Source organism: Diplotaxodon limnothrissa, linkage group LG5 (assembly GCF_057381915.1).
Source record: "Diplotaxodon limnothrissa isolate DT_005_m linkage group LG5, D_limnothrissa_male_GT1.1, whole genome shotgun sequence".
NCBI lineage: Eukaryota > Metazoa > Chordata > Actinopteri > Cichliformes > Cichlidae > Diplotaxodon > Diplotaxodon limnothrissa.
In genome coordinates this window covers 19,650,614-19,661,498 of record NC_140600.1, presented here as the reverse complement: position 1 = coordinate 19,661,498, position 10,885 = coordinate 19,650,614, and the positions used below count along the sequence as shown (strand labels likewise).

The window sequence follows — 10,885 nt, the reverse complement described above, 5'->3', positions numbered from 1 at the left end:
GGTCAGAGAGGTATAACAATGGAAAAATGCACCACATGAGGAAAGATAAGGAGAAAAAAAAATAACTCCCCCACAGACTGAGCTCCAACAGGGAGATCAGTTTGAGAACAGAAAAAAAATGATGGGTGTGTGCATATCAGTGTATATGTATGTGTGTGCGTGTCCAGAGTTCAGCTGAGACAGTGTCCTTCGCCCTGCTAGGCTAAGTAAACAGTCTTCCAGCCAACCCAGGTGGCCTTGCATGGAATGGGAAGGAACAGACTAAACACAGTCGTTCTGTGATGTTGTCATTTCTTGTGCTCAAGGAGCAGATTCTGAGAACTCACGGCAGTGCGTCTCCCCGAGATGTCATCCAATTTGCGCACAGAGATTCCGAGCTAACCCTTCCGAGGTGTAATCCAGTCTGCAGTCAGAGATCTTATGAGTATTTATAGCAGCCGTAGCCTTTCCAAGATCTTATCCGTGCTGCACTCAAACCCATTTTGAGAAACTCACGCCTCTCCCATTGTTTCAATCCCAGCGGGCAGCCTTGTGGGGGTTTGAACAACAGGTTCCGCTTCCTTAATTCTTCGATAAGTCAGGGCCAAGCCAGCTCCGATCCGCCAGAACCCTGTTACCATGGTTCCGAATAGGTAGATATCTTCAGCACTCAGGCTCACCCAAGCCCAAACTTCTCGTTGAGAAAGGGGTGCTAATTGCATTTAAGGACCAGTTGATCCAATCCATAATTCCTCTTTTAGGTTTTAGAGAACTGTCATGAATCGCTGTGCGGCAGGCAGGAGTTGGACCCAAATGCAGGACTCACAGACTCGGGGGGGTGAACTCAAAACACAGCTTTATTTGCTGGCAGGGGAAAAACATACAAACTAAACTAATCTAAACTGGGACCAACAAACTAAAACTCACAAGGAGGGAGACAAGGAGAGACAGGGAGATCCACACAGCATGAGGGACAACACAACACTGACTCAGAGAAACACAGGGTTTAAATACACTGGGGAGTAACGAGGGGAATGAGACACAGAAGGAGGGCACAGCTGGGAGAAATCAGGACTGACGATGTCGTGTTTTCAATAAAACATCAGTAGTAGTGAGCAAGCTTCTTTATTTTAACGTGGCTCACATCCATGCACGCAAACATAACCTGCCGCTGCTTCTACGACACAGTATATATCACAATTTATATATCACAAACCTAGGATCACTGGACTAAATGACTACAGACCCGTGGCTCTGACATCTGTGGTCATGAAGTCATTTGAGCGCCTAGTTCTCTCCCATCTCAAGACCCTCACGGCCCCCCTCCTGGACCCCCTGCAGTTTGCATACAGAGCCAACAGGTCTGTAGATGACGCCATCAACATGGCCCTACACTTCATCCTGCAGCATCTGGACTCCCCAGGAACCTACGCCAGGATCCTGTTTGTGGACTTCAGCTCTGCCTTCAACACCATCCTTCCAGACCATCTCCGAGACAAGCTTTCCCAGATGAATGTGCCTGATCCCATCTGCCGGTGGATCACTGACTTCCTGACGGACAGGAAGCAGCATGTGAGGCTGGGAAAGAATGTCTCAGACTCCCGGACCATCAGCACCGGCTCCCCTCAGGGCTGTGTTCTTTCTCCTCTGCTCTTCTCCCTGTACACCAACTGCTGCACCTCCACCCACCAGTCTGTCAAGCTAATCAAGTTTGCAGATGACACCACCGTTATTGGGCTCATCTCGGACGGGGATGAGTCTGCCTACAGGAGGGAGGTTGAACGTCTGGTGTCTTGGTGCAGCCACAACAACCTGGTGCTGAATGCCCAGAAGACAGTGGAGATTATTGTGGACTTCAGGAAGCACACAGCCCCACTCCCCCCCATCATCCTGACTGACACCCCCATCACCTCTGTGGACTCATTCCGCTTCCTGGGTACCACCATCACCCAGGACCTGAAGTGGGAGCCCACCATCACCTCCGTCATCAAGAAAGCCCAGCAGAGGATGTACTTCCTGAGGCAGCTGAAGAGATTCAACCTGCCAACACGGACGATGATGCAATTCTACACCGCAATCATCGAGTCCATCCTCACCTCCTCCATCACCGTGTGGTACGCTGGAGCCACTATCAGGGACAAACAGAGACTGCAGCGTGTTGTGCGCTCTGCTGAGAAGGTGATTGGCTGTAGACTCCCATCTCTGCAGGACCTGTACACCTCCAGGACACTGCGGCGTGCAGCTCGGATCTCAGCTGACCCTTCTCACCCTGGACACGGTCTGTTTGACCTGCTCCCCTCAGGCAGGAGGCTCCGGTCCATTCGCACCAGAACCTCTCGCCATAAGAACAGTTTCTTCCCCTCTGCTGTTGGACACATGAACAATAAACGTACGACTGTTCCCACCACTAACACATGACCCTACGCTGTGTCACTGCATCATTCCATGTTTTGGCACTGATCACCACCTGCACTCATGTATATATCTTTCTACGTAGCACTTTTAATTCTTATTCTCATGTATATATCTCATGTATATCTCATGCATATATCCTTCTACGTAGCACTTTTAATTCTTATTCTTACTTTTATTTTTTCATGTCTATTTAAGCGCAATTTATGACAGTATGTTTGCACTGAAGCACCGCAGCAATTTCCTAATGTTGTAAACCTGCTCAACATTTGGCAATAAAACCCTTTCTGATTCTGATTCTGATTCTGAATTTGGTTAGACAGCCCCCTAGTGGTGAAGCTGAACTACCCACATAACTCCTATCAACAGACGAGACAAGCAAAGCAGGACACATTCACATAAGACACGGACCTTCAAAGTAAAACAGGAAGGATCACACAGAGACGCGAACTTGACACAGTGGAGACAGCAACTAAGAAACACAGAGACATAAACCATGAGGCAGAGGACTCGATGAACCAAACGACAGAGGGAAACTCAAACATGCAGACACAGACTTACACAGAACAGAGGGGACACAGAGAGACATGAAGGGCAACGGATCAAAACTAGAAACCATAGAATAAATCACACACAAGTACAATAATACAAACATCACAAGGAACTAAAAACGCTGGGTCAGGAGACCCAGGACCATGACAAGAACAGACTGTGAGAGAACGTTCCAGGGAAAATACAAAAAAACCACGAGACTAGACAAGGACATAAGAGGCTAAGAAGGGAAGCTAAGGGAGAGGAGGAGGAGGAGAAAAGTGCGACTGCCTTCGTCAAGAGCAAGAGCAGAATCCGTCATTTGTTGTGGTTAATGAATATAGTGTGACACTATATTTTTTGTGCTTAGATTTTTGTAATTGTAGAATAATCTTTCACTTAATCATCAATCAATTTATTAAAAATGATTTACTCCCGTGGCTGATTTAATGCAACCCTGTCACCTGCAAATGCATTGAAGTAGAAACTGGTTTTGTTTTACTGTTCAATTTACTAAAAATTCAGAATCAGTGTGTTTTTTAATGCAACCCTTAAACTGCCTTTCAACTGAACTGAAATTTAAAACTTCCACTGGCTGTCTGTTAGTGAAACACTGCATTTGATGAAGCTGTAATGTAAGTGAGCCAAAGAAAGACTTACTTTAAAAAAAACCCACTTAAAGGAGTTAAAGATGATCGTAAACAAGTAATCAAGGAAAATCATTACCACAAAAAAAAAAAAATTCTCACCTTAAAATACTTGTGGTTCCTGTTCTGACTACATGTAGCTGAGTAATTCTTTGCCGTGCACTGCAACACTGAATGTTTCTCTTTCTGCTGATGCTACTGTGTGTACGTGTCTCCTCTGTGTTGCTTAAGTACCCTGTGAAGTGATTTGAAGCAGGGGATTTCTGCTATCTAAATTTGGGGAAACAAGACTGAGTGTATTTTTCCATTTTACTAATTTCTGATGTAATAAATAGATCTGCAAAAAATCTGTCTGTCTATCTAGTATCCAATACCAATGGCAGTGTTGGTATTTTAGATTGATTCACCCACCTCTAACAAGGAGACAAGGTTAAGCTTGTCCAAGAGCAAGAGCCATGTTAATGGTTTCCTTGTCACAGAAAAAACACTTCAATATCAAAAGTAGCACAATATGCAAGAAAACTGCTCCCACTAAAGGTGGAAACAGCAAACTTTTTCACCACAGATTACAACCAGGCTTTACTTACTTTCAGCAGCTGGATGACAAGGCTGACTCAAGATAAGATTTACAAGGTTAAGTTACTGTAGTTACTGTTAAGCTTAAACATGTTAAGCAGTTCATACTTTATACTATACTTATAATTTCCAAGGAAAGCACCACATACACTGCTTTTACGCTTTGACTTGTGCTGTGTCACAACTTTCACATTTGAATTAACCATTGCTGCTTCTGGCACTTTTTCCATCAGCTTCCTTTGTGCCGAAGTGAGTAAAATACTGATAACCCGAACATGTTTGTACATGCACGTTTCACCCACATATTACCCTAAAGGCTGCATGACCTGACCTATTCTTACCATTAGTCACTATCAGCAAAGGAAGTACAGAATTGAGACACAGTGTAGAGTCCTAAGTTCCTGAGTTGCTGAAATAAGGCGTGTTGCATTGAAAAGCAATATCCAGCACTGATTTTTTAATCCTGGAGGGTTTTTTAAATATGATGTAAGTGACACAAAATAATGACGTGTAACAAATACAACAATGTAATATGTATTACAATATATAATTTATTACATAACAAAAACACATGTTCTGGTTTGGGTATATACAAAGTACAGAACACTGTGAAACATCCCTCTAAAGATGACAACATATAAAAATATAATTGTTAAGATTTTTGTGCGTATTAAAGAGCTGTAATGTAACATGAATAACAAGAGTGATAAAAGCAGTGTTGTATGTCGGACAAGTTTCAGTTCCAAGGAATCAGGATCCAGTAGCGGCATGTTTTACCTGCTGTAGAGGCGGGTAAAGGGAGCCGCCATCTTACTCAGCACCACATGATAGGCCTGTCGAAACTGGCGGTTCATGATGGCATACAGCACAGGGTTAATGCAGCTGTTGAGCCAGGTGAGATTGGCACAGAACATGTGCAATACCTGTGGAGCGCGGTTCTGTTTGTCGGCTATGTTCAGCAACAGAAATGGGACAAAGCAGAACACAAAACAGAGGAAAACAGTGAAGCACATCCGTGTCACACGCTTGAATTCACTGTCGTCCCCTGAGGTTGCAGAATGCGATGAGTGAGCTGTTTTAGCAGGTGTGGTTGTAGGTGGTTTTTCGATGATATCAGTGGAAGGCTTCTGTGCTGCTGATGAATTTAATGCTGTGTCATTGCTTGTGGTGGAAAAGGAAGACTTTTCACAGGTCACATTTTGATTTTTCACATCCATGTTTTGGGATATTTCATGGCTGCTCAGATCAGAGGTGCATGTCTTTATGCCGCTCTCCACACCGCTGTCGTCGGTCCCTTGAACTGAATTTGCTGGTTTTGTCTTGGATGACCGGCGGCTGAGTCTGTAGCGGAGCAGAGCCTGTGATGCAGCCTGAACTTTTTTGTAAATGAGCAGGTAGAATGCACCAACAAAGCCCAGACCAATAAAAAAATAAAAAAATAGCAGGATGGTGGTGTAAGGACGACCCTCGGTACGATGGAAGCTGCATGTGCACACCTGTGGCACAAACACATAGACAGACCAGAGTGGACCAAAGCTGACCAGGCCGAGTGCCCACGCAAAGATGATGAGTAAAGTAAGACCGTGGTTAGAAAAAACACGGTCAAACACAGCTCTCTTTGCGACCAGGAGATATCTGCCCACTGCTACCAGGCAGAGGGTAATGATGGAGACAGAGTTGGAGAGGAAGAGGAGCAGGCCGAAGATTCTGCACCACAGATGACCACTGCGCCACCTGAGGTGTAGATAGGAGTCGACGGAGATGGGCTGCAGGATGGTGCAGTACAAGAGATCAGCGACAGCCAGGTTGACAATGAGCACATTGAAGCGAGTCCTCAGACGTGGGTCTAAAACGAAAGCCAGAACGGTCATCAGATTCCCGACCGTACCCGTGATGGTTACAGCACATCCCCACAGCACAGCGAAGTACCGGTAGATTTCAACAGAAGGACTGTAGCAGGAGAAGACATCCTCGGTGTGGTTTGTTTGATTCATCATTATTCTGTCAACTAAACAGGAATCAAAACACTGGTTAATGTCTTTGCACTGTGCTTACTGAAAGTTAAAAGGGAAGCTACAGGTGGATTACACAGTTAACCACTTCCTTTTTTAGAAACACCGCTCATTTACTTTGTTGTGAAGAGCAGGAATAGAATAGAATTCAACTTTATTGTCATTGCACATGTCACAAGTACAAGGCAATGAAATGCAGTTGCTGAAATGCAGGAACACTTGATCAAAGATATTTTATGTGGTTATGTATAGCCCAGGGTCCACCCTGTTACAGGGCAAAAGAGCAAGTCGTTTACAACATGAAAACTTTGAGTTTCTGTCTTAGTTATTCATTTGTGTCACTGTGTGATTATATTTCTTGTGCTTTGATCTTTGTAGTTTTAGGAAAATCTTGCATTTAATGATCAATTAATTTAGTAAACATAATTTACTGCTTTGGCTGATTTAATCAAACGCTGTCACCTGAAAATGTCAACAGTGTTAACCAAAATGAAGTAGAAACTGGTTTTGTTTTCTGTTAGTCAAGTTCAGCTCACTTAATGCAACCCTTAAATTGCCTTTCAGCTGAACTCAAATTTAAAACTTCTACTTAGATGTTATGGCGGAAAAACTGCATTTAATTAAGCTAAAATGTAACTGATCCAAAAATAAGACTTAACATAAAAAAACACTTCAGTAGTTAAAGATGATCATAAACAGTCATTACCAATAATCAAGGAAAATCATGAGAGAAGAAAAAAGTTCTCACCTTTAAATACTTGTGGTCCCCGTTCTGACTGTTAACATGTAGCCGAGTAATTCTTTGCAGTGCACCGCCACACTGAATGTTTCTCTTTCTGCTGATGCCACTGTGAGCATGTGTCTCCTCTGTGTTGCTTAAGTACCTGTTACACTGTGAAGTGATTTGAAGCAGGGAATTTCCACTGTCTAAATTTGGGAAGCAAGATTGAGTGTATTTTTCCATTTTCCTAATTTCTGATGTAATAATTAGATGTCCAAAAAAATTTCTCATCTATCTATGAGTTATGTGTGCATGGCATGAAATATTTTGATCATTATCACAGTATTTGCACAGTACTTCAATCAAAAGGTACTGCATTATTTTATGGATTACATTTTTATGCACAGCTGTCTGCTTTTAGAAGACCGACGTGGAGTTTAATGATCAGGTGAGTCGCTCCCTTGTCATTTCATGACAACTGAAACAGACAAAAGATGCTAAGAACCAAAAACAGGCAGCAAATGATGGTGACTTCAGTAAAGGCATGACAGAGCAACTCAAGGGACGAAACAGCATTTGATACAAGTAATGAAAATGGAATCCCTTGAAAAATGTATAACAATCTAAGTCCTAAATAGTCCAGTCCAATCTGAAGTATTTAAATTAATTTTCTACTTTGCTTTGGACAGGAAACACTGTCCAAAGCTGCATACTGACAAATGCATCTCCTTTGCATCTGCAGGTTAGTAACAGACAGATAAAAGTGTTACCGCCAAACCACAAATTTGTCCCTTTATAGTTTCCTGTTTCTGTAAATAGAGACCATTTTATGAGGTCTCAAATGCAACATACACACAGAGCAGTAAGCAGTGAGTCACGAGAAAATGCAGAACAACTACTGAAATTGTCTGTGACGTCTTTTCTTGTCTCTTTGAGTACAGAATTGCAACAAAGTTGTGGGGGGGGGAAGTTGTGGCAGTTAATAAAGAGGATGTTTTTAACATATATGACATGTATTATTAAGCAAATCCTGTTCTTAAGTAAGACTTTTCCACTGTGTGGCAGTAAAAGGACAAAAGGACAAAAAGGAGAGTTTCTGAATATTGTTTCCACTGTGCACCACAGAGGGTTCCCGAAAGCTTGTGTTTATTTCACATGAAACATGGTTTTGACTTGGCAGTATGAAAATTAAGTCTGACACCTTTCAATACGATGTCCTGGAGACAGTTTTTCTATTCACCTCCGATCTCTGACAGAAGCGGTGGAACAGCTGTAACTATGCTGTTTCTCTGACTTTTTTTAAAAACGGGATTTCTATTGAAAGATTTTTTCAGATTATTTATTGTCTCTAATTGTATCTTTTTAACTGGCTGTTATGCCAGGTAATGCTCTTGTTTATTTTATGCTTTTTGTGTGCAGCACTTTGTGACTGTTTGTCTGTGGAAAATGCTTAATAAATTAACTTTACTTACTTATTATAATACTAACAAACATTAATTGTCTAAAGTCCTTAACAGCAATGTTACAAAGTGCATAATGAAACACTGGGGGCTTTGTCTGTGAAGGTTCTCAGTCATCCAGGTCATCGTAGTCAAGGAGCTTGCAAAGAAAAGCGTCTGGACTTCTTCTTTTTTTTTTTTTTTTGCCTGTCCCGTTTGGCTCTTTTGCCATCAGAATTGTTGTCTAAAGGCAAAGAAAGATGCCCAACGGATTTACTTTACCAAATTGACCATCCCAGCCTTGCCGTAATGGTCCATTTGATTCACCTTTTATTGTTCATTTTATTTTCACTTACTGAATACGGGACAGACTTGACTGGGGGAAAGAAGGGGAGAAAGAAAGAGGGAAAGAGAAACAGCTGAGAAGAGGGACAGGGGAGAAGGGCAAAAAACAAAAACCAACAGAATGAGCAGGAAAAAAAAAAGAAAAAGAAAAAAAAATGCATATATCAATCACCTGGATCACCTGCTGAGAAAGAAAAAAGAAAACAAGCAGAAGAGAACAAGAGTAATAGAATAAACAACATCACAATGATATATGTATCCGAGGTTCGACTAACGGACGAACTCTCCTTTCCAGCACCCTGGCATAGACTTTCCCAGGGAGGCTGAGGAGTGTGATTCCCCTGTAGTTGGAACACACCCTCCGGTCCCCCTTAAAGATGGGGACCACCACCCCGGTCTGCCAGTCCACAGGTACTGCCCCTGATCTCCACGCAACATTGCAGAGGCGTGTCAACCAGGACAGCCCTACAACGTCCAGAGCCTTCAGGAACTCGGGGCGGACCTCATCAACACCAGGGGCTCTGCCACCAAAGAGTGACCTCAGTGACCTCGCCCCCGGAAATTGGCGGGTCATTCCCCTCATCCCCAGACTCTGCTTCCTCCTCGGAAGACGTGTCAGTGGGATTAAGGAGGTCCTCGAAGTATTCCTTCCACCGCCTGACAATTTTCTCAGTCGACGTCAGCAGCGCTCCGCCAGCACTTCAGTATATGAATGCGGTTTTCGTCCTGGTCGCGGAACACTGGACCAGCTCTTTATCCTCTCCAGGATACTTGAGGGTGCATGGGAGTTTGCCCAACCAGTCTACATGTGTTTTGTGGACTTGGAGAAGGCATTCGACCGTGTCCCTCGGGGTGTCCTGTGGGAGGTATTGCGGGAATATGGGGTGTCTGGCCCATTGCTACGGGCCATTCGATCCCTATACAACCGTTGCAGGAGCTTGGTTCGCATTGCCGGCAATAAGTCGGACTCGTTCCTGGTGGGTGATGGGCTCCGCCAGGGCTGCCCTTTGTCTCCGGTTCTGTTCATAATTTTTATGGACAGAATTTCTAGGCGCAGCCAAGTGGCGGAGGGCTTTCGCTTTGGTGGCCTCAGAATCTCATCTCTGATTTTTGCAGATGATGTGGTTCTGTTGGCTTCATCGGGTGAGGGCCTCCAGCTCGCACTGGAACGGTTCGCAGCCGAGTGTGAAGCAGCGGGAATGAGGATCAGCACCTCCAAATCTGAGGCCATGGTTCTCACCCGGAAAAGGGTGGAGTGCCCACTCCGGGTCGGGGATGAGTTCCTGCCCCAAGTGGAGGAGTTCAAGTATCTCGGGGTCTTGTTCGCGAGTGATGGGAGAAGGGAGCCGGAGATCGACAGACGGATTGGGGCTGCAGCTGCAGTAATGCGGACGCTGCACCGGTCCGTCGTGGTGAAGAGGGAGCTGAGTGTAAAAGCGAAGCTCTCAATTTACCGGTCGATCTACGTCCCTACCCTCACCTATGGCCACGAGCTGTGGGTAGTGACCGAAAGAACGAGATCACGGATACAAGCGGCAGAAATGAGCTTCCTCCGAAGGGTGGCTGGCCTCTCCCTTAGAGATAGGGTGAGAAGTTCGGCCATCCGGGAGGGGCTCAGAGTAGAGCAGCTGCTGCTCCACATCGAAAGGAGCCAGCTGAGGTGGTTCGGGCATCTGACAAGGATGCCCCCTGGGCGCCTCCTGGGTGAGGTGTTCCAGGCATGTCCCACCGGGAGGAGGCCCCGGGGCAGACCCAGGACACGCTGGAGAGATTATATCTCTCGGCTGGCCTGGGAACGCCTTGGTATTCCCCCGGATAAGCTGGAGGAGGTGGCTGGGGAGAGGGAGGTCTGGGCCTCTTTGCTTAGGCTGCTGCCCCCGCGACCCAGCCCCGGATAAAGCGGATGAAGATGGATGGATGGATGGATGGATGGATGGACAATGATATATGGGAATATGACAGTAAATACTAAATATTAAACATTATTGTGCAGCACATAAGATCAACAGAACACAGTGTGCTTTGAGGTAGGAGCCAAAAAGGGTGTAGTTTGTGGGTGTGGTCACCCGTGTGTACACCTGTGAGCATGGACGCGCTTGTTTTTTTTTTTTTAAAGGTTCCTTCATGTAATGATCTGCTAGAGGGTGTGGGGGGGCCACAGCCCCGTCCTCCAGGGCATGAAGCAGGTATGGAGGAGATCAAAACTCCAGACATCCAGAGGCC

General features: G+C 44.8%; 1 protein-coding gene across 1 annotated transcript; it reads right to left on the bottom strand.

Moving 5' to 3' along the window:
* Positions 1-4,918: 4,918 nt before the first annotated feature.
* LOC146632138 (G protein-coupled receptor 84-like) lies at positions 4,919-6,142 on the bottom strand. The gene has a single exon (XM_085354099.1). The coding sequence runs from the start codon at positions 6,140-6,142 to the stop codon at positions 4,919-4,921; it is 1,224 nt and encodes a 407-aa protein (XP_085210225.1).
* Positions 6,143-10,885: the final 4,743 nt, after the last annotated feature.

Coding starts and splice junctions, on each gene's coding strand:
- LOC146632138 (XM_085354099.1), bottom strand. CDS start 6,142: ATGATGAATCAAACAAACCACACCGAGGATGTCTTCTCCTGCTACAGT.